Source organism: Delphinapterus leucas, chromosome 11 (genome assembly GCF_059928025.1).
Source record: "Delphinapterus leucas isolate spDelLeu-1000000601 "Yukka" chromosome 11, BTC_Dleu_Yukka2, whole genome shotgun sequence".
Classification (NCBI taxonomy): Eukaryota; Metazoa; Chordata; class Mammalia; order Artiodactyla; family Monodontidae; genus Delphinapterus; species Delphinapterus leucas.
In genome coordinates this window covers 14,844,574-14,869,067 of record NC_143139.1, presented here as the reverse complement: position 1 = coordinate 14,869,067, position 24,494 = coordinate 14,844,574, and the positions used below count along the sequence as shown (strand labels likewise).

At 37.2% G+C, this 24,494-nt stretch overlaps 1 protein-coding gene across 6 annotated transcripts in view; it reads right to left on the bottom strand.

The window, feature by feature from the left end:
- PIK3C2G (phosphatidylinositol-4-phosphate 3-kinase catalytic subunit type 2 gamma) overlaps nucleotides 1-24,494 on the bottom strand; it is a 385,825-nt gene that overhangs the window by 159,581 nt on the left and 201,750 nt on the right. For all 6 annotated transcript variants that reach the window (XM_089920361.1, XM_089920358.1, XM_089920360.1 and 3 more), the window contains 4 exons: nucleotides 10,672-10,852; nucleotides 8,042-8,149; nucleotides 3,168-3,260; nucleotides 1,575-1,704 (listed from right to left, as the gene is read on the bottom strand). In XM_089920361.1, the coding sequence (XP_089776487.1) occupies nucleotides 1,575-1,704; nucleotides 3,168-3,260; nucleotides 8,042-8,149; nucleotides 10,672-10,852 (512 nt within the window). The remainder of the gene's footprint in view (nucleotides 1-1,574; nucleotides 1,705-3,167; nucleotides 3,261-8,041; nucleotides 8,150-10,671; nucleotides 10,853-24,494) is intronic.

Below are 24,494 nucleotides of genomic sequence, written 5' to 3'. Positions count from 1 at the left end.
AATGATCTCTATTTTTCTTGAAGAAGTATCTTTCCAGTACAACCTTACAAGCAAAGAAATTGTTGGTAGATAGCGGGAAAGAATAATTTGTCTGTCTTATGACATCTGTAACTTTGGGCAAGTCTACAGTTATTTCTGCTGGATTATTTTATTAACTTTAAAAGTCTTAGCCTCCATTACTTCCTATGATTATAAACAGAGAAATGAGTAGATGGAATTGAAGAATTCCACTGAGGCTGGTGTTGTATTCAATTTCTGAAGAAAAAGTAATCCACGTGACACCAAAAAGCTCAGCTTGCTTCATCTAAGGTTTATTCTTACCCTTTGAACATATTAGGATATGAATGAATTAGGTCATTTACGTGAGAAAAGGGAGAGAAAAACTCAAGGAATAATGATCTCAGAGTAGCAGTAATAAAAGACTTTTAGGAACTAGAACTTTAGAAGGAGTTCAGGAGTGGGATACTTGGCATGGAAACAAGGGCCCTATTATCAGAATCAAAGTAATTGGGCGGTATGGCTTTTAACAGTAGTCCTGAAGTATCCAATTGCAAGTTAAGCTAAGTAGGAGGTGCTTCCATGCTTAGTTTCCAAAATCTTGAGTCACAGTTGGCTGGGGTACTGAGCCTCGCAGTGGGACCTCAGGAACTGGAGGGCCAGGCAATGACAGTTTCTCTTTTGAGATGATGGGTTTAAACTGTAGTTCTGTCTGAATTAAAAAAGGAAAAAAAAAAAAAAAGACAACATAGTTCTAGGTCCCCTTTCCAGTTCTATGGTATTTTTATCCCTTTGTTTATGCAGATGCATCTGCTATAATTCATACTAATTAATTTAATGAAATGCTAAGTGGCAATGGCCCCATGTAAAAAAAATTATATGATATCCTAGAAATTATTTCTTCAATTCAGCATGATTGTAATTAAGTACAACTTTTACCTCTGATGTTTAAGTAATTATTAGGGTGGATCTTCAACATTATTTTCATTGAAAATGTGTATAAATGTAATTATATTTCCATATTAGTGGCTTGGCTTTTATCAAGGAAGAGAAATGCTAAAGTATGCTCAAAGTTTGCATGAATGGTCATCTTTGACTGTTGATATTACACTTTACTCAAAAGTCTTTTAGAAACTGAATGCATGTTTATAATGTATTTAGAATTTTCAGAACTCCTTTAAGCATTTGCAACTTTGTAAATTTTGTGTTAATAGGCAACAATTGTATTTTTTGAATGAGTAGACTTTTCTATTATCAGCTTAGAAAAAGAGAAACAAATATGAGTTAATCATTAATGTAACTAACCCTTAAGGACACACAAAAGGATATTACAGTTAACATTTGAGTTGTCAAGAGTCCTAATTAATATCTAGAAGGACATTATGCTTTACATAAATCATTTTGGCTTATTGTTTTTGAAAATAATTCTTTGTAAAAAAGAAGAATAACCAGGTTTAGTTCTTTGGATTTTAAAATTTGTAATCTAAAATGAAAGCTGTGGCAACGCTGGGGGCATATTACTGATGAATGCGTGAGATAAATAATGTAAGTCAAACAGCTTTCTAATCTATACCGACCTTGGCCTTTTCCTGTGGATAGACATCTATAAATGATCATTTGCATATCCAGGCCCTCCTGCAGCCAAATATTGTCCATCACACGAATAATTTGCAGGACAAGCATATCCTGACGAAGATCATCTCCAGCCTGTTAAAAACAAAATTATAGACTCCGGGTTTCTACTTGAATTCTATTAAAGGCTTTCAAATATGGTATATGTCATTTACTTCCTTGAATAATTTTCCAGCCTGACTTAGGGTGGTTTCAATTATTTTATTAGCACTAAGAATACCTTGTGTTTCTGATAGAAGATCAAAGAAAATGAGAACTTTCTTTTAAATGATTACAGAAGCTTTAGCCATTAAATTAGAAGCTGCTTGGAATGTTGTTCCCTGATAATAATCTTTCAATTTATTATCCATGTGCAATGTCTTAACCTCAAAGTCTGGTGAAGAGAGGTTGGACGAACGTTTATGCAAATTTCAAACTCAGCCAAGTGAAATCTCTAAGGGAAACATTATTTGATGTACCATAAATTTATGCACTGATATACAGTTAGACTACCAAGAGCTTCTTGACTGGGAGTATAAATAGCACACATATAATTCATCAGACTTTGAATCATTGACTTCTCTTGTTATGAAGGCAGTTAAGAAGTTTTCAGAGTAAACAGCCTTTGATAATAATAAGAAATGATAAAGGGGTGTTTTTCTAGCATAGGTGAAGGACATGGAATATGTCCAAAGGGGAAGGACAGTTCTATGCTTTTAACTAATAAGATGCTTGGTTTTGAAAATGCTTTCTAAATTATATGCAGAAAACTATGCCAAGATGAGATTTTGTGTTCTTCTTTTTTCTTCACCAAAAATGCAGTGCCGGGGGAACATTAATGCTTGAGGTTTACACAGATCACAGCAAAAGTATAGGTATGTTAATCATAATCTTCAAAACTAGTCAGAATCTAACAAAAATTCCACTCTGTGACCTTGTTGTCTGGTTTGGCTGAATAACTTATCAAATTTAACTGAACGACTGGCAAATGCTTACTTTTTACTTACAGCTCCTTTTTCTGTCCCTTTTTCCTACTTGACTTTTACTCTTAACCTTTTACTCTATTGTCCCATGGGATTCATGACAAAGACTGATATGACCCTTATTTATATTTTATTTAAAAAGAAGACAACAACCCAAATTACTAAAATAAGCAAGTGCTTACAGATAAGAATTTTATGCTAAATCGTGTCATTTGAGTTTCAGCTAATTTTGATTCGAACTTAGTATCTAGACCAAAGGAAGACTCTCCCCCTAGGAACTTTACCACAATTCTGCTTTCTGTATTACTCAAAAGTGATTGCATTATTTCATTTATTGAAACATACCTCCCGGAGTTTTGCACTGAAGATTCATTGGCTTTGAGCCAGTAATGTTTGATTTATTGCCAATCATAGTTTGGCATGTACTATAATTCTGTAAAAATGCAGAATCAAAAATAACTGGAATCTTCTGTGCTGCTGCCAGAGGAAAAGAACTATAATAATTTCTTTTTGTGAGTAATAAATCAATAGTTCTACCAATGGAATCAATTTGATGTTTCAGGAGGGCTACTGTACCTTAAAAATAACGCTGATGTTTTTGCCCATTGGATTAGCATTAATGAAAGTAATCTTCAATGGCAAAGCATTAGATGTGAAATATGAACATGCCTATGGGACAAAAAGAAGAGAAAAATGGTGAGCAAAACAAAGCAAAAAGAACAGTTTCCTTGCAATCATGGCCCCTTGCAGAATTTGTTATATGAGCAAATGTAACACATATGAATAATTCTCACACTTTGGAACAAAGAAACATATTTCTTAAAAAAAAGACTTTAGTCTACCAACCAAAGCCTTTATTTGTAAACTAAAAATGCCAGCTTTTCGGCAGGTTGTAAATCTTCAACTACATTTTTTTCTCACTAAACAGTGATGATGTTTAGGGAGTTTAAATAAACTAAGTAGTATGTAGGTATTGTGCTTATGCTAGTTAGTTAATATCTAAAAGATGAAATCGCTATTTAAAAATATATATTTCCTTTTCATTCTTTCTGCCCTGCAGCATACTTTAAGGAAACATGCATATAGAATTAACAAAGACCTGAGTTCAAATTTGGACTCTGTAACTTATCAGCTGTAAGACCTTGGACAAGTTACTTAAATGTTTGTATCCCACTGTAAAACAGGGATAAAACTCTTACCTCACACATTTTTGTAATAGGTATATGAGCTAATGGATATAAAATACCTTTTACAGTGTCTGACACTAATCGGGTACTTCAAAAAGATTAATGCATTCTTTTTCACTTTTTGGTAATGAACATTTTCTTATCTTTACAAGTAACAGTACAACATATATTTCCTATTCTCGTTTCTTTCAATTATACTTTACATTTCTATTTTCAGTTTTATGATATCGACTACTGTCCATTATTTTCCTTTTATGTGCTTACAACTGTTTGAGTGTTAAAAGGCTATATGTCTTTAGGTTATTAGAGAGTTCATGTTGACAGCGAAAATTATTAAATCAATACTAAAGAAAGCAAAAGGACTCGATACTTTCAATTCATCAACTTAGTAAAATATGACATCAATATATTTTGAAGGATCAGTTTGAATATCATTATTTCTGATAAGTCTGAAATCAGTAGAAGTTGAGAGGAAAGGATCTATTTCTTAATCTGTCAACATAAATCTAACCTAATCCCTAAGCAAACAGAAACCCTTGTTTACTGAATCAATTTGAGTTTTATAGTAAAAGGATGAGGCTGCTTGTTAAGTAATGAATTCCCGCTGCAAGAATCAGTCAATCAGGGGACATACGACCTTCTGTCATGGTATTGAATTAGGAAACCCTGTATTAGGCCAGAGTCTAGATCAGTGGTTTTCAAATTCTCCTCATTCAATTCTGGGGGCTGGGGTGGGAGAGTGATGATCTCTTCGAGGTATGCCAAGTCCAGGGAAGAGACAAAGGGCTAAGAAAGGCTGAGGGCAAGGTTTAGCCCCTCTTCTCAATTATATCACTCAGCTATATTGCTTTCATTGCTTAATATTTTGGTTTTCACATGCAGTATATTTTTTGAGAGTCATGGCAAAAATACTATACATTTGACAGCTAGTACACACAAAGCATTAACTATATGCTAATAGAAAGAGACACCATATCCACCTCTCATAGAGCCTGCAAAAGTTGGTATGAGTGTATACACGCATGCATTTCACAGCTGAATGAAGAAGCATTTGAAGAAGAGAGTCTTTCAGAGGTGAGCTGAATTTGAAGATTGTGAAAGACATAGATTGGCAAACAGGTAAATGAAAAGGTTTGCTAGGTAGAAAAAGGTAAACAAGGACACCTTAGAGTAGAAGTTAAAAGTGGATTGGGATGGCCATAACCAAGAGATAGGAAAGAATGAATCAAAGTCTTGGAAGATATTTTATGTAAATGGTGAGATAAAAGATCTGGAATAGAGAAAGGAAGACAAGAAAAGCTAGAATGGAGAAAGGAAGATAGAAACTCTGGTCTTGAAAAGTGAAAATTAGTGAAATAGACTTAAAACAGTTTTTAAAAAGGAAAAGATACCTATTAGTAAATGAAATGTCTGGTCTTTACTTTCCCAGGAGGGGAGAAGGATTGCATTCAGTTATTCCCACTCTCTCATATGATCTACCCCTTAGTGAAACAGAAAATGGTCCATTGTGATTAGTGGTTCCAAGGAGAGACGGGGTGAGAATTCTTCTTATAAAGAAAGTTTAACCAGACCTAAGACCTTTGCTCTCTGTCTTGGAGACCCATGCTTTAAAGAATGGATTGAGCCAGGCCTGAGTACTTCTCCCTAGTGTAGTTTACTGATGGTGATTAAAACAGAATGCTGACTATACATGCAGGCTTTCCTACACTCATACATTCATGGGACTTCTCTCCAGAGTGAACTCTGATGCACGATAAGCTCAGTAATGACTTTCCCCAAATCACTGCATTTATCAGGTTTCTCCCCAGATGGGCTCTATGATGTACTGTAAGCTTGGTGCTATAAACAAAGACCTTACCATACTCACTACTACATTCATAGGACTTCTAACCAGTATGAATTCTCTGATACGTAATGAGGTATGAGTTTTGACTGCGTATTTTCCACATTTATACGGCTTTTGCTTGTGTGAAGTCTGTGATATAAAATAAGACATTTACTAGACTGAACATTTTGCCATGCCGCATTCAAAAGGCTTTTCTCTGGTATGAATTTGTTCATAGTCAACTAGTTGAGAGATCTGACTGAAGGCTTTTCTACACTGCCAACATGTATGTGCTTGTTCCCTGGCATGGAGGATCCAGTGTCAAACAAGACATATACTCTGACTGAAGGCCTTACTACATTCCTTACTACCGTAAGGCTTCTCCCCAGTGTGAACTCTCTGATGGTCAGTAAGGTCTCTAACAGAACAGAGAGCGTTCCCACACTCGCTTGAACATGACGTTTCTCACTTGTGTGAAGTGTCTGACGCTGGAAAACGGTTCTACTCTGCATGAAGGCCTCACACTCGTTACACTCAGAAGGCCCCTCCCCAGTACAGGCTGCCTGATGAGCAATGAGCAGGGAGCAGGGAACGCGGAGTGAAGGCTTTAACACATTCATCACCTTGATGAGGTTTCTCCCAGTAATGGAGTCTCTGGTATTTATTGAGATGGGAGGAGTGATGACAAGTCTTCCCACACTCTCACATTCATAGGGTTTGTACCCTCAGTGGGTTCTCAGATGAACCACTGGCTGAGGGGTTTGTCTGAAGGTCTTACTACACTCATTACACTCCCAGAGGTTCTTTCCAGTATGGATCCTCTGATGGCCAACCAGATGTGGACTCTGACTAGAACTCTGCTGCATTTACTGCACCTTCCTATGTGATGTATGTCCCTTCAGACCTCCTCGTTGTTCAGCAGGACTGGAGGACAGACTAACATGTTCTGCAGGTGAGAGAGCATCACCCTCCACATCCGCCCTGCTCACTGCTGTACGCACAGGCACAGCTGACCAGAGCAAGTGGGACAAAGAGGTGGCTCTACTTGGGGCACTTCCCAGCCTCAGGGGAAGTGCCGATGGCTGCAGGTTGCTGTAGGGAAGGAGTGTGGTCCCAGCCACAGCACTATGGGTGATGACTCCTGAACTGGTGATGCCCCCGGCATGGCCTGCTCACCTGGACACTCAGAGCAACGATTCCCTAGAGCTGGTGCCCCACATCACCAAGGCCTGCACAAGCCACAACGCATACATAATTTTCACCAAGGCCTGCACAAGCCACAACGCGTATGTAATTTTAATTGAAAACAATCTTTCTATTCCTTAAACAACAATGACAAACCAAGAAAGCAGAAGTAAAAAATAACATCTGGACTCAATGAACTATTGATATATTGTTCTTTCTACATTAAGATACTCTGTGTTTTTGAAATGTTTCCATGTATCTTTAGCATCAATCAGTGCATACTGCTAATGATTAAAAGGTCACACAATTTTTTTAAATCAGTGATGATTTGGATTTTAGCCCAGATAGACATATCTCAGCTTATAAAATTGATGCCTTATTTTGTTATTATTCAAAATACATCTATGCAGCATATTTGGAAAATTTGTAGGGTGTCTTTGCAGCAGCAAAATTGTAAAGGTGACAGTATTAAGCTTCTAGTAAAACTTTTTCTATTCATACTAATGGTCTGATTTTTCTCCTAATTATTAAATTTGTTTTTCTTGACTGTATTCCGACTTTAGTGAAGTAACACTTATTGTGCTTGCATGAGAGTTTAACCTCTTCATTTTAAAATCTCACTTATCAATCCTCTTTATTAGAGTCTTCTACTCTTGGACTTTTGAGAAGGAATATAATAAAGCTCATGGAGAAAGAATGATTCTAAGTCAGAGAAGGGTGGCTGATAGAGACTTAGGAAGAGAAGGAGTTTGTGAGTACAATGCCAGGAAGGGCTTTCCAGGCATGAGTAAAATCACAAACATATCATATGGCACAGTGACTCATAAGCATCAACGAATTTTAAATTGAATCAAAACTGAGATGTTATAGCTAATGATATACTAGTGTCCTAGGCATGAGCATGTACATAATCTAAATAAGCATGAAATTAAACCAGCCTGCATGGGGTCGCAAAATCAACCATTGTGAATAAGTCAAGAAGTCAATTCAGTGAGAAGTGCCTTCATTTTTTTCCACTGAACTGTGGTTAGTGTGTTTCTAAACCAATGAAATATCTGATGAGGTTAATGTGATACCAACTGGTCACAGTGCATCAAATAGAGCACACACAGTTTGGATGGGACTCAATTACATTTTTCTTAAATAATTGCAATGATAATTTATAAATTGTTTTTGCCATTTCAAAAACATCCAATGAACTAAACAATACAAAATAAAAATACTCAACTTATCTACTGAATATGTTGACTTACATCTCCATCAATTCCCTTTATGCATAGGGCAGGGTTCAGAGGAAGGTGACAGGTATTTGTACACTGAAAGAATTCTTCTAGTCTGCCAAGTCCTTTCTTCAGTACCTCCTGTGAAAAATCATTAGAAGAAGCATCTTCAAAACTGAAAAGAACTGGACTTTTCCTTCAAGTTATAATTTTCTTTTGTTGATTAAATAAACTCCTTAATTCAGGAGTTGCACACTTGGGTGCTTTGGGGTCAGGTGGGTGATGTAGCCACATATGAGGAGGCAGCAGGCTAAAGACAATAGGGAGTACTGGGGAAAATGGGGAAGTAAAGATTGCATGTCCTTTCTGAAGAACTTTAAATTCAATTAAAACCCAAACCAAAACAAAGCACTGTTCTGTTCAAACGAAGCACGATGGATTGGACTTGACCTGTAACCCACCAAATTGCAACCCCTGCTTTAAGTAACTATTAACATGATCCATTTATCATAATTCCCTGAAATCTTAGTTTGTAACTCTCAAGGTTTACACTTAATAGTATAATACTTTTTAAAAAAAATTTACATAGAGTAGGAGACAAAATAATGACAAAAAAGATAATTATAGACCATTGATAAATGTCAGAAGCAGTAATATACATGAACAAATAGTTTACTAAATGTCAATAAGTGTATTTCTGATACTTGACTCACTCCCTTCCATAGTCCTCTGTGCATGTGGAAGGTCTGAGACCACAAATGACACCTTTAGAATTGTGTATCCCCGACACAAAAAAGGAGAAAAACAATAATTCAGAAATAATAATAATTCAAAATTTTAAAAAAACTCCCTTTAGCCTACTTTGAAAACTGTTTAAGCCCAATTTTAAAAATGAGGATATCAGATTAATAGTGTTTAACTAACTCTCAAGAGTTTCTTAGCTCTTACTCCGGATTCACTGCCAAATAATAGAATCTACTGCTCCCAGAATCCAGCAAAACAAGGTGGAGAAATGAGGCCAAGCTCCACAATGGCATTCTTTTTGTCTTCCTCTTTTGTCTTTTCTATACCTCGATTTGCCTGAAGAGCACCATGGAGGGGAACCTCTGCTCTCTTTAACTAAAATCTCTTCTCTTCATATAGTTAGGTTTAACTGGGCTTTAAAAAAAAAAAAAGAAAAGAAAAGAAAAAAAGCTTACAGTAACTTGTGAGAAATTATAAATGCTTCTCCCACCTTTTTCTTTTTCTCTTTCTATTTTCACGTGAAGAGGTGTTATCACAAGAGCAGCCAGTCAAGGTGAGAGAAATGCATTTATCTGAGAGAATAATGTCAGTATCACTGGAACGTGATGTAAATAGTCAAAAAGGCACTGTACTAACTGCAGCATGCATCTTAAATACATGAGGGATTTTGAAACATAAGAAATAAAGACCAAACCTATACACAAATTTTGTAAATTTTAAGCCAAATTCATTTTACTTGCTTTCAACTTTTTGTCTACCATTAGAAAATAATTAATGATTTTGCAGTAATATGGAGAAATCATAGAACTTTTTTTTTTTTTTTTGCATTGCCTATCATGTTGCTAGCCTTAAGGCTCTTCTGTGCATACAGAGTTTATATGTCTCCCATTTAAAAATAAAGTCCCTGCTTATACTTTTTATTTTCCAATTTCTCCTAGGTAGGTGAAGTAGCATAGCTTCTGGCATTACTACCAAATGAAGTGACTTCCAGCAAGAAAAATCTTGTGCTAGGAAAAAATTCTGGGACCCTTTGCCTATTTTCATATCATTTGGTTGAAAAGTCTTGTTGATTTTAAACAGTGGGTGGAGAGAAACTATGAGCTCCCTTAAGAACAATATTCATGTTTTAGGCATCCTTCTATCCTTAACTCCTAGTCTGTAGTAAGTACTTGTTATTGAATGAGATTCTTAATACAGTGAATACAGTCCACTACCTCCCTACATCTAGAATGTTGAACTTAAGAGAACCTACTTAATGATCTATATCAGTGAAGGGAACTAGTAATGCAGTTAATTAAAAAGAGCAAGTGTTCTTCCATTAGAGCAAGAAAACGAACAGCCAGATCCATTATTATAATCAGTGATGAAAGAGGCACAGTATTTTGACTATCATCCATGGATGTTAGAATAAAAGTATTATTCAATACTATCCACACCACTATTGATTTCTTTCATTTAATGCACTTAATTTGTTGTGGAAAAAAAAAGTCTTTAAAAATGTGACTTTGATTAGTGCAGTGTGAGAAAAATCTAGACCTAGATTTTGTACCTTGGACAAGGGTGCTCTGAAAAGTCCCCTTGTGTACTTCTTCCATGAGTCTGAACCGTGCTGCCTTTTTGAGTAAATTACTTCATCCGGTCATTTTAATCAAATTGCCTTTAAATTGGTCTTTTGTCAGGTACTGTCTATGCTACATGGCTATTTAGATCAAAAAGTCATGTCCTGGTGATAGATATTATCATTAACATTAGGATAGTAAATTGAAAAAAAAACTTGATCAAAAGAATTGATTTAAGTGTCTTATGACAAAGTATAGTCAAGGAATTTACCTTCTGTGTTATGAAATTCAAAGTTAATTGAACCAGGTTTAAGAAATAAAACAAAACTTTATTACATGAAGATTGATTTTGCAACAAACCTGTCTTTGAGGGTCACTGGCAGATTTGACTTTTTCACCAATGTCTCCCAGAATTTTGATGAGTTTCTGTTCCTTGGAAAACTCATCACTCAAGGCTTTTCCTGCACAGAATTGGAGAGCAGCCAATAGCTTCTGATACCAGCTTTTAAAATAAGCTTCATTCTGTGCATCCTTTAGCAGCCTGAAGGAGAGAAAACAAATTCTTGTATCTAAAGCTGATTTTTAAAACACCTCTAGCAGGAACAATAAGTGTGTTTCAGACTAATCTGTATGTGGTGGCTTTGGGCAGTTTAACAGGCCAGGCTGGGGAAAATGTTGTTTATTTGTTGGCAGTCATCATTTCACCTGATAGTTAATGAGATTCCAAGAGTGAAGAATCAATAAGAGACCTTCCTTTCCTCATTTCAGTTCACAGTGCACTTTTTCCTCTTTCAGGCTTCTTAAATTCTATAGCAAATACTTATCTTAAGAGCATATATTTGACTTCTTATTAAAATACATTTTAGAAATGGTATTTATTAGTCACTACACTATATGGCAACCTAACCATCAACCCCACATTTTTCTGCTTTTCTTCAAAAAATAATGTCTCCACACTGTCACATACGTTAAGTATTGCTCTTTCTTCCAACACCTCCCTTTGATTACCTGGAGGAAGATATTGTAAAGGCAAGAGCATGGTTTTTGTTTTCAGGCACTTCTGGATTCAAATCTCAGCCCTACAACTTACAAGTAAGTTAGGCCAGTTACTTAACCGGGCTGAGGTTAAAATAAAGAAACAACTCTGACTCCATAGAACTGTATGGAATATAGAATAAGCTAATGCTATTCTAATTTGAAAGGGCTTAGCACAAAGTATGTACTAGTAGTCAAAAAACATCAGTTTATCTGTATCCTGCAGCCTCCCCAAGCCAGCTTCTGTCACTGTCTGGCAGTCTGCTTGTATCATGAACACGGGAGGCATAGAACAAAAAAAGGGAAGGATACTTCGCTAGATAATGGAGCAGTGACAATTATTTGATTACGCTTTCTGCCATGTGACAATTTCTATTGCCTTGAAATTAATTCCAACACGCTTAAACTTTACTTTTTATTATGCCCTAAAACACTGAAAATAAAAGACTGATTCCCTTGAATGTTAACCTCTCTTTGATTGATTCTTTAATTCTTGTCTCTAATCTTCTTCTCTTCTGAAAAATAATTATCATTCAAAGGACTAGAAGAAAGTTATTGTGAGAATGAAATACTGAAAAAAGAAGGATTAAATGCCTAGCAGCCAAAATATATATAGATGAGTTTCATTCTGCATTCCTAATTTTGCATCTCTGCCCAATATGTATTGTGCTACAGAGACTCTAAGAAACACATTATTTTCATTTGTTCTATGTTCTCTGTTCCTACACATCTGAGTTAAAAAATTAATTAAATGAGGGCTTCCCTGGTGGCACAGTGGTTGAGAATCTGCCTGCTAATGCAGGGGACACGAGTTTGAGCCCTGGTCTGGGAGGATCCCACATGCCGCGGAGCAACTAGGCCCGTGAGCCATAACTACTGAGCCTGCGCGTCTGTGCTCCGCAACAAGAGAGGCCGCAATAGTGAGAGGCCCGCGCACCGCGATGAAAAGTGGCCCCCGCTTGCCACAACTAGAGAAAGCCCTCGCACAGAAACGAAGACCCAACACAGCAAAAATAAATAATAAATAAATTAATAAACTCCTACCCCCAACATCTTCTTTAAAAAAAAAAAATTAATTGAATGAACCTGGCTTTTTTTTTTTTTTTTTTTTTTTTTAGGTAAGGGCTTGTTCCCTTGTCATTGTTACAAAGCCCACTTATCTCCTAGCACCTCTTTTACTTTACCAAAGGAAATATAATAATGCTGGAAAAATGCTGGAAAGCATTAAAAAACAAAAATATCCTCAAGGGTCTAAAGATGTATTGATGGAAAATATAATCCATATATAATTATACCTTCAATGTAAGAAGAATAGTTGACAATGAAAAGTTTTCCAACCCACCTCTATGGTGAGATTTTTGAAATGTCAGATGCAATAAATGTATCACACCATTATTTGGAGGCTCTAAGAAAACGAGTGTTATGTGATTATGAATTGGAAAGCCCCAAAGAAAGCATCCACATCTGAAACTTCAAGGTATTTTATGCAGAATTATACCTCAGAGATTTTCAAAGTGTTTTGAGGACTTTGGTAATATACCATTGTACAGTCTACTTGGTTTTCAGTGGACATAGGGAATTGATGGGTAGAGTATTCTATATCCCGTATCAATGCTTGCCAGCATTTTCATACACTTTGAATACTGAGTTACTTGTTTTTAAAGATATTTAAAACCGGTTCTGGTACATAAATATAACTCTATAACCACCTGACTGCTATACACATGATAAAAGGAAAGGTTATTCTCCACAAAGTCAACTTTTTACTAAAATTCTTAAAGAAAATATATATTTTAGGGGTGGGGAGTCATAGGAATTGTCAAAATTATCTAATTAGTATTCCTAATACTCAATTCTTATTCTATGAGAAATGTATTTGCTTCTCTCATGAGCAGCTGATTCAAGGAGGGAAAAAAAATCAGTCTGATTTCTTGCTCAAAATAAAACAGAGCAGGGGAGATTTGCAGAGAGAATATGTGACTGTGTTTTAAAAAATTTAAAAGTGAAGAAAACTCAGTGTATTCCATTGTGATTATTTTCCTTATAGAACATACCTCATGCAAACTCTCATTCCTGCCATTATGACATGCTCTCCTGGTGAGATTTGGTTCAAGCTCTATGGCTTTTTATCCAGCTTTAAAGTTTTTTACAAATTGCAGAATTGAAATCATACTGTGTTATAGATGACCACGAGAGGTCAGTTAGTCTATTCCTGTGTCTTTAGGCACAGTCACTTTAACTGATGAGAGAAATTAATATGTCCTTTAATTTTAATCAATTCAGAGAAATTTGGACTATACAGTTTTGGGTGGAGAGTTAGCCAATTCTACGTCAATGACCTTCACCAGCAGGAAGTGGTTAAAACCCTCATGTGGTAGTTTTTAACCCTTGCCTCTGTTTGTTAAGACTGTGGAAAACAGCTAGCCACTTTCCCTTAAGCATTAAAGAAACCCTTTTCAAAAGGCACTGTCACTGGGAGACACAGAATTGCTTATGCCAAATTCAAAAAAAAATCTTTTTTTTAGGTTCAGGTCGAGGGACTGAGAAATATGAAGTAAGACTTGGTGTTGAAAGATTGGGCTTTTAAGATACAGACGATGTGACCACATACAAACTGTGAGGTAAATCTCAAAATGTCAGAGACCTGTTTATCCTAGTGTATGCGAGATCCAGGAATGGTTCAACTTGATATTATTATTATTATTTATTTATTTATTTATTTTTTTGTGGTACGCGGGCCTCTCACTGTTGTGGCCTCTCCCATTGCGGAGCACAGGCTCCGGACGCGCAGGCTCAGCGGCCATGGCTCACGGGCCCAGCCGCTCCGAGGCATGTGGGATCTTCCCGGACCGGGGCACGAACCCGCATTCCCTGCATCGGCAGGCGGACTCTCAACCACTGTGCCACCAGGGAAGCCCAACTTGATATTATTTTGTATAGGTGTCTTATGGACTGTAAGTAATGACAACATTAAAATGAGAATAAATGCATAAAATCTAGCTGATTAAAGGTAAGGGTAGTGTGGAGTATGAGAGGCAAAAAGCAAGAAGAGAAGCAAACATAACCCAGGTGACTGAGCATATTTGTTATAGGATATCATAAAGGCATTTGCCTAAATTAAGGAGCTAGTGGTGGACTCAGATACACAAACCCCAGCTAGCATGAAATGGAGATTTTCCTTGGAAATAAGAGCTTTTCTCCATTTCTTCATGCACAAAGTGCTTCTGATCCCATGATGAGTGACTTGCTGGAGGCCCAGGAAAAGTACAGATAGGTCTCATTTCATCAGTCTACCAGCAGGACAGAACAGACTAATCATGGCAACCCAGCCCTCCTTGCCTCATGACTCCCTTCAGTGTAGCTCTTAATTTTAATTCTCAACAGCACAATATCCCACAAATTAGGGCTTGCCTTAAATTTTTTACCCTCTTGTGTATTTCTTGTGAGTGAAGAGGGGGAAACAACATCCAGAAGAAAACTGAGCTACACGTGAAGATGAGTGATTTCAGGTCACTCCAGGACCTCCCCTTTCCATTTCCTCTATTGGTGGCTACTTTATGGGGAGTAAGATGTGTGACTCAGTAGACCAGGTCTTAGTGAGCACAGGTGGATTTTAAAATGTGACTTCTTCAAGTGTATTTATAACCCTGGGACATATAAAGGCTGAAATCCAATACTTGATATGGAATTTTTAATTTTAAGGTTTCAATAGTGTGTTAAGAAGTGAAAAGCATATATCTCTTTAGCCTTTACAACTTTATTTTACTTCTCATTGGTTGAGAGATTTACTTAATATTTCCCTAAACTGGGGAACTTCATACATTTTATTGTCTTGCAAAGATAATTGTTTCCTATGACTAGCTCATTTTTAGAATATTGATTTGCTCTTTCAGAAATATAGCACCGAACTTCTTTTGAATTTTGTATATAAGGAGCATTACATGGTCCAAGTCTGCAGAAATGTGATTTCCAATCAATAGTTATTTTGCAACATGTTTGTCAATAAGCCACTTTGAAACAACTTGAATATAAAACAATTAAAAGGGAATAAATTCAGAAAATAATGAAATCCATACTCTAGAGATTTTATACATTTTTAGAACACTTAAATATATGAGACGGGCCCTTAAGGTATGTAACCGACTTAATTTTATCCCCATATTTCAATTTATATATCTAATATTTATTACCACCTCAAAAACAGTAATTCAGAATGTTACAGTTCATACTTATGATTTTTCCATTGTGTTCACATTATGTGGTAGATTTATTTTTCCCAACTCCATGCTTTCTTCCCTGAAGCTTATACAACCACACTCTGCTCTGTGACTTCCAGTGCCTCCCCAGAGGCAGCATCTACTTCTCCACCCCTTGTCTGGATTGGCCATGTGACTCACTTTAGCCAACAGGATGCGACTGGATAAAATGTATGCCCAAGTCCATGGGGATGCTTTAAATGTGCTCTCATGGATTGGTCTGCTCTCCTGTACTTCTGCTATCTGTCACAAGAACAGCATGTCCCTGCTGGGGGATGTTCCTTCAGTGCTGGAATGAGAGCTGAGCATTGCTGTGAGGAGTCCAGTGCAGCCAAGCGGAAGTACAGCAAGTCTGCAGCCTGCATGCTGCATACGTGAGAAAGAAGTTTTTTTTTGCTGTAAGCCACTGAAACTTTGGGGCTATTTGTTGCTGTGGTAAAAATTAATGAATATGCCAAGTTTCATATTATTTCTTTTTCCCTTTTCTTTGTTTTTGTTTTCATTTGTTTGTTTGTATTGCCTTTAGAATATGGAGCACATTTTTTAAACCTCCCCAGTGTTAGCCCTGAGGATACTTTGGGGCAAAACTAATTACTGAAAATAAACAAAAGTCATCTGGAGACAAGTCTGGTGAATTAGATGGGTGATCAATTTGAGTATAACATTTTAGATCAAAAAAACTATAAAAGTAATAAAAATGGCTTTCTTCTATGGATCCTAAAAAGCCCCAAAGTGTATTTCAAAAACGATTTGATCTGGTTCATTTGGACATGTATATTATGTTATACTGCTAAAATTTTATTGTTATTTTGTTACACTAACATTCTCTTTGACTCATTTAAAAGTGTGAATAGGCTTATGTACCATCTGCTGTCTGTCCAGCCAAGTGTTTGAGTATCTAATAGGAAATTCTTTCTGAGTAAAAATGCACTAATGAGTGCAATAGGGCAATAGCAAGTCTTTTTTTTAAAGACTTATATAACACAGGACTAGACAAATCTAACACATTACCAGACAAAGGGTCTGATGGCTGAGGGCAGTGAGGGAGGTAGTACACCTGGCAGTTTGGGAAACTGAGCTCTGCTCTAATGGTAACAGCTGAAAGACTAAGATGGCTAAATAGGGAGGGGATCAATGGTTTTGGGCAAGGAAGCATCTATCTATATCAGCATGTTTAATGGAACTCCCTTTACTGCCCTGGAGTTGGCGACCAAGACCCAAGATTAAAGAAAAGAGACAACAGGTATCCTATGTTTTAAGAATAGCCAAAGAAACAACTGGAAGTCAGAGAACTCTTAGAGGTTTATTGGGAGATGGCCAAAATGGCTATGATACACCAAGTGTTATCTCCCCTCCTGGACCTTAGTATATATTTGCAAGTGGGGGTGAAGGAAAGGGCTGTTTGAGAGTCATGAGTCATCAACTTAGTGAGGGATAGAGTGGATCCGCTCCCCCCACTCATCCTTGCAAAGTCCAGTGAGGAGGGAAGCTCAAAGATACCCATTGATTCAGATGTGTGCAAGAATGGGAGACTATTGCCTCATTCCCAGGTTAGATTTCTGCTCTAAAAGAGGGTTTGTTGAAAGACAGGATAGCAAAGGAGCAGCCTGCATTTTTGCACCCTAACTGGCCAAGCAAGGATGTGTGAATTTCTCAAGGTTCAAATAAACACATGGAAGTAATTAAATGTGATCCACTCCTGTGTAGGAAGAGGTTGAGCCAAAGGCAGATCTCCTGGTGGGAAGTCCTGCAAGGCTACCCAAGGTACGCACTCAGATGAGGTAGCCAGCTTTGACAGTGAACCCAGAGCGGGCCTTGATGTAAAGCCAGAGACCACAGACAGGGGATTGTACTTGCTTGCCTCAACAAGTGTGAGGGTCACTTTCCTCTTTCTCTTTCTTTCCCACTCCAAAGTCAAGAAAAGCTAGAACTAAAAGACAGAGAGAGAAGAGGAATGAAACAGCAGACAATATTCTCCCCACCACAAGTCCCCCAAGCTAAAGCTTGGCTGGTGCTGGAGAATGGGGAGGAGGTATGTGTCAAACAGGAGAAGAAAATGGAGTTTTAAATTGGACAAAAGTGGTGAAGAGTTTGTCATCTAAAAGTGACCAGGAAACTATGGAATCTACCCTGGTTTTAATTAGAAAATGTAAAATGGCAAAAGTAGTATTTTTAAAATAATAAAAACTTTTATTGGAGACCTACCAATACCAAGCTCAGCCAATTTAAAGAAAACTAGGTGAGACCGTTAAACATCTACAAGTCAGTGCAGGAAGAAATACAGCTTCAGAAAATGCACTGATTGCACTGCACGAGAGAAAAAGCTTCAACATGCAGAATAAAAACTGGGGAATCTTGCTCCCCAGATCTTCAGAGAGTTGGCTGAGATTTGTCTTTTTGCCTTTCTTCATCCCCGGGCAGCCACTCACTGCTCTTATAGAGCACTGCCGATTCTGGCTTCATTTGTGGATGATCATTGTTAAGCACAGAACCGTGTTCAAGAAATCAAAGTTGTTTCATCAAGAAATAGGTTATTAACACTGAATATATGTGGATATATAGGTATATATTTACTATTATAATTGATACTTTATCATCATATCAAAATCTTTAACAGTTATGACCGGTTGCATAGTTAATTATAAGCTTAAATGGTATTTTTCTGAATGAAAACTAGCCATAGATGGTACCCAGTTTGCGTACACACTTGTAATCAGGATGACTGTTACACTGCAGTGTTGCTCTCCTAGGATCATCTGGAAGCTATGAAGGAAAGAAAAAAACAACTATGCTGAGCAGGTAAGTTTCCCTGAATAAGATTCTTAAATCTATAATTAGGAATCAGAGCCTGTTCCCACTCATCTTGCTGAGGGATATATAGTCAATTTGGGAGATACAGGTAAATAAATAAAACTCTTTCCAATCCACTCATATGTATTCGAATGTTCTCATGTTTAATATACTGAATGATGTGATATCAGAGAGCAGAAACTCTCTTCCTCCTCTCATTCCAACACACACTTCTGCTTAGGGTAAGTGATTTTATTCAAATCATTTTCCTTAGCTTAGCACCAAGCTGTGAATGGCTATCAGTGACCTCTCTCATCCCCTACTGTTATACTCCTTACGTGCTTACTAACCCTAAAACAAAACAAAACAAAACAGGTGGAATTTTGGCCCTGGGCACACTTTAGAAGAGATAGCTTTCTATGAGACCCTCCTGTGATGCCTTTCCCTTTTTTCTCATTCTGGTTTTATCCCCTCCCTGATCCCCAAGAATCTCTCAGATCCTGCCACTCTTCCTTTGCCAAAAGCTCCACCTAGCTCTGCTCTCTCCTGTTGTGTCCTGGGATCCCAATTAGTCCTTGTTTTTCTTACTCGAGTCAAACACATGTCTCTCACTGTAAATTACACTCATATCCTCAGAGAATAATATTACATTAGCATAGAGCTGAACCCCATTTTGAGATAATCCCTCCCACCCGTCACATTTATTAGGTGAGGAAACTGAAAGATTAAGAGACCTGCCTAAGGTCCTTAGGACTAGAACCCTCAATTCTTAACCACTGCTCCAGGCACTTTCCACAGCACCATATTTTGCGTCTGTTATGGATCAAATGTTTGTGTCCACCCAAAATTTGTATGTTGAAGCTCTAATTCCCAATGTGATGATACTGGAGTTGGAACCTTTGGGAGGTGATTAAGTTTAGATAAGGCCATGACAGTGGGGTCCTATAATTAGATTATTGCCCTTATAAGAAGAAGAGACTGGAGCTCTGCCAGGTGAGGACACTGAGAAGGTGTCCAGCGTCCATCCCTGAGCCAGGAAGAGGGCCCTCACAGGGAGTTGAAATTGGCCGGCAGCTCAATCAGACTTCCCAGCCTCCAGAACTGTGAGAAATAAATTCCTGTTGTTTAAGGCACACAGTCTATGTTCTTTTTATTGCAGCCTGAGCTGATTAACACAGTGTCCTAAAAACCAGTAAAACACGACTTGGAAGATGATTTTCCACTTGCATCACCTCTGGCAAGAAACTTAATGCTTTAGCTCTTCACTTTCCTACTCTGTAAAATGTTGGAGTTTGTGACGTTTGGTAAGATACCTTCCAGCTCTAGGGCTCCATGACTGTAATACTTAATGAACTTACCCAGCATTTATGCCAGGCATTTTCCAAGCATTTTATGTAGCTGTGTTAGGTAATCCTCACATCCGCTCCAGGCAACGTGATTCCTTCCATTTACAGACGAGGATATTATGGTTTATAGAGGTCAAATAACTTACCCAAAGTCACCCTATCTGTGGACCAGGGATTCAAATGCAAGTTTATCTGACTCCAAAGCCCTTGCTGTTCACCATCATGCTGCACCACCTCCTGATATCCTAACATAGATACCAGCTGACGATTTAGCCCTAGACTAATACACAATCTAGGAATTCTCTTTTTACTACTTTCTTATTATGTTTCTCTTTAATATCTTTCTCTTACTTCCTGTTTCCTAACCCTCAGAAATCTCATGCTCTCCTGACTTCTTTCTTTCCAAAGTTCCTCATTTAATTTTGTCCTTCTACCTACAAATTCCCTGCCAAAACCACCAACAAATGCTAATAATGTTTTCCTTTCTGCTTTTAACATATTTTTGAACTTTTAAAGAAGAGCTTGTTAACCTAAATATACTTTGTGTAAAATACTTATAAGCAGGAATACTTTTCTCTCCCCTACCTCACCTGTAAAAAGAATAGAATATGTGGATCTACTTTGATAATGCAAGTAATACACTCACCTCTGCTCTGTCCTTCCTCACTTTAAAAAGTGAGACCAACTCTACAACTTCAAAGGACCTGGACTTTTGTGGTTTATTTACACAAGTGGTGGTGCTGAGTGGGGCTAGGAGGATGGAGGGAGAAGATGCTGAATTGAAAGTAACACCCTGATTGCACTTGGGAACCTAAAAATCCTGATGAGCTGTGCACACACAACAGATGTGCCTTGAGCTACCCACCTTAACTGGGCCTGTGGTTCCAAATAATTCCAAGTTGTGGCAGGAGAGAAATGCGGAGTCATTAACAACAGCACATGTGCCAAAATAAAATAAATTCTGCTTGACATCTAATTAATGTTCAAATCCATGCTTGTGTAATTTTAAACTAGTCCAATAGATGTCTACATTTTCCCTTACTTTGAAAATACGGTTCTGAACTGAGTTCCTAAACTCAGCCTTTTTTTTATATATATTTTTTCTGAATACATATATAGTTACTTTAAAGGCAGTGTAAGCACCTTTTTCATAAACTTTCCTTAACAAAATTTCTTTTAATGGCAAAGCAATTCCTTTGCTATATGAATGTTTCATAAGGACAGCAACCTAATAATAAAAATCCTCTTTACCCCTCGGCCTTTTGTTCTTGCACAGCCCTCCGATGAAAGTTGGATAATCATTACACTGTGCAGTGAACAAGTCATGTGTTTGAACACAGCCGGAGGGGCAGGTTTACAGGGCTAAGGCAAAGCTGGCTTTGAAATACCTAGCTTCCCCAGAACCCAGTCGCATCAGAACCTCAGTTTCAAATCACAGCTGGGGCGGCCGCTTCACTCTTCATTCTTCAGAGGCACGGATAGTGTGGTTTATTCTGTGAGGATATTAAAGATTCCCTGAGTACTATCCATAAGATGTGGAGCTGTGTTTGATGTCCTCAGAAAATTTCTGGGACATTCTTGCTCACCGTCATGAAACAGCGTGTCTCCTGAAGTCAGCAAGCACCATTTAATCCCTCTCCTTTTAGAGATTCAATACAGCCTTACAGATGTTCTAGGAAGCCTCTATAATCTACCTGGTTAATTTTCAGTCGATTTCTGTGATGTTGTTGTTGTTGTTTATGCTGTTGTTCAGGTTGTACTTGCCAGGCAGGGATAATCGCCCTATCCACTCTATTGTATGAATGTGGAAAGAGTACTAAGCCTATTCCATCTCCAGTGCTCTCTGGAGCACAAGTAACTTAGCAGTTCCAACCTCAGTCTTTCCATTTCTAAAATGATAATAATGATTGTCCTATCATCAGATCTATGTTTCTGTTATGGACTGAATTGTGCTCCCCAAATTCTTCTGTTGAAGCCCTAACTCCCAACATGACTGTATTTGAAGACAGGCCTTTAAGGAGGTAATTAAGATTAAATGAGATCATAAGGGTGTGGACATAATCCAACAGAACTAGTGTTCACGTAAGAAGAGGAAGAGACACCAGGTAAGCATGCACCCAGAAAAAAGGCCATGTGAGGACCCAGTGGGCTGTTGGTAAGACAGGAAGTCTGTTTTCAGGTCTTACCAGTAACCAACCCTTCAGCACCTTGATCTTGGACTTCTAGCTTCCAGAATTGGAAGAAAATAAATTTTTACTGTTTCAGCCACCCAGTCTGTGGTACTCTGATATGGCAGCCCTGGTAGACTAATATAGTTTCCAACCTAGAGCTCATTTTTCCAATCCAGACCTCTAGAAGCCAGAAAAGGCAAGGAAGTAGATTCTCCCCTAGAACCTCTGGAAGGAATACAGTTCTGCTAATACCTTGATTTTAGCCTGATAAGACCCATTTTCTGATTTTTAATCTCCAGAACTAAATTGGTGGTAATTTGTTACAGCAGCAATAGTAAACTAATACACTTGCTATTGGGCCTTACTGAGAAATGGAATTCTTTGTAATGCAAGTTGTATAACATCCCTCGTAAAATAAATACACCATTCAAAAATTAAGAAATACTAAAGAAAAATTAACAGAAAACCACACCCAAGTTCCTTTGTAATACGATGAACTGAACAGTTAGACGTTATTATCAAACCAGTTAGAGTACAAGTATGGCTGAGGGTCCAGGAAACAGTCATTCTTGTGCACTGCTAGTAACAGTGTAAATTCCTACAATCTTACTTAATAAAGGGTAATCTTGCAATGTAGATCAAAAGAAGTATAAACATTTACAATCTCTATTCCAGCAATTCCACTCTTGGAAAACAGCCCACAGAAATAACTAAGGATCTATGCAAGCATTTAAGCACAAGGAAGTTCAACTCAAGGTGACTATAATAGGAAAATACAGGAAACAATCTGAATTTCCAATAATAGGGGGTTAGCTAATTGTATCATAATAAATTTAGTATAATAAATTAACAATATTAATTAAGAACGGAATACTGGTCAGTTGTAAAAATAACATTGTGAAAGTGTACTTATTTTTTGGAAAGATGCTCAGGGCAAGTTGTATCTTTAAAATAAAGCTATGTACAACACAATATCTGCAATATAATATTATTTTTAGAGAGTATATAATACACACAGATTATACACATAATACACATAAACACACAAATTTAGGAGAATATTTGCCAGCAAGGCCTACTAATGGCTAACACATATCACAACTGAATTGCAGCATCTATTCTAAGCATTCTACATATACTAACTCATTTGATTCTCCCACCAAACCTAGACAGTAAGTACTATTATTAGTTTCTATTCTACACCTGAGGAAATCAAGGCCTAGAAAGTTTAATTTGTTCAGTGTGATATAAATAGTGAGTGGGAGATCTGGTAATTCTACCCTGGTAATTAATGTGCAGGATCTATGTGCCTAACCACTGGAAATTCTGCCTTCTCCCACAGGGGCTAACCTTAAATGCTGGGATTAGTGACACTTGAAAAAAATATTTTTGCTGATCTACATTTTCTAGTTTTGATATAACAACAACAAAAATAATAACAAAGATTAAGATATATTGAGAGCTTTAATTATTCTAGGCATTGTGCTAAGTGCTTTATAGGCATGATCTCAATTAATCCTAATTAACATCTTATGAAGCAATATTTTTAATCATCCTGTTTTGCATATTAAGTAACTAGATCTTAGAGAGGTTAAGATACATTTTCACAGTCACAAAACTGAGTGTCAGATTGAAGTTCACATCTACCTGAATCCAAAGCCTCTGTTTTTAACTACTGTCATGCTGCCTGAATAAATATAACATTGTAGAAAATTCATTAAAAGAAAAGAAACCCTCCCTTTCTGGCCTTAGGTTCAGAGCTTCAATATAGCATCTGATGTAGCTTAATAACAGTGATTTTCTACACACTATAGACTTGGTTATATTAAGTATATTTCATCAAAAAAGAGTTCAATTTAGGCACAGGTTAAACATTCAACAGACTAGAAATGAATCTCAACAAAACTAATGCATTTCCAATATAAAATCCAAGTACTGAGATTTGAATTTAATGGTTCCTAATAGGAAAGATACCCACTACATAATATAAAGGAGTGAAGCAGTCTATACATTCATAGGGATCAATACCTAAATAGTAGAAATTTCTTTCTCACCCTTTCCCATGAACATTTCCTTGAGGCTTCTGCTGTAGTAAAACGAAGTTTTCAACAAAATAGCTGCTTCCTAATGTAGGTTACTTTATTAATTAGTTCCTCATGTAGGCTAGTCGCCTTTTCCTTTTCCTAAATGCCTTAGAATTAGGTGAGTGGCTAAAACAACTCACATTGGACTGACTTGTGCCAAACATATGCACTTCTACATACAATTATTTATGGGGATCTATATTATAAGATTTAAGGATTGTCTGAGAAGCAGTTACATATTTTTAAAAAAAGATTAGCTGAGGGTTTCCAGATGATAAACTTCTTCAAACTCTCTTTCCCCAAGGATTCTTTTTCTCAGATTTTAATGAGAATGAGAGCTGATAGGCTACAAACTTAGTGGCTTAAGACCATGGCCACGTATTAGCTATGGATCAGCAGTCCGAGCATGGTGTGGCTGGGTAGTCTGTTCAGGGTATCATAATGCTGAAATCCATGTATTGGCCAGACTGAGTAATCCTCTGGAGACTCTGGGGAAAAATT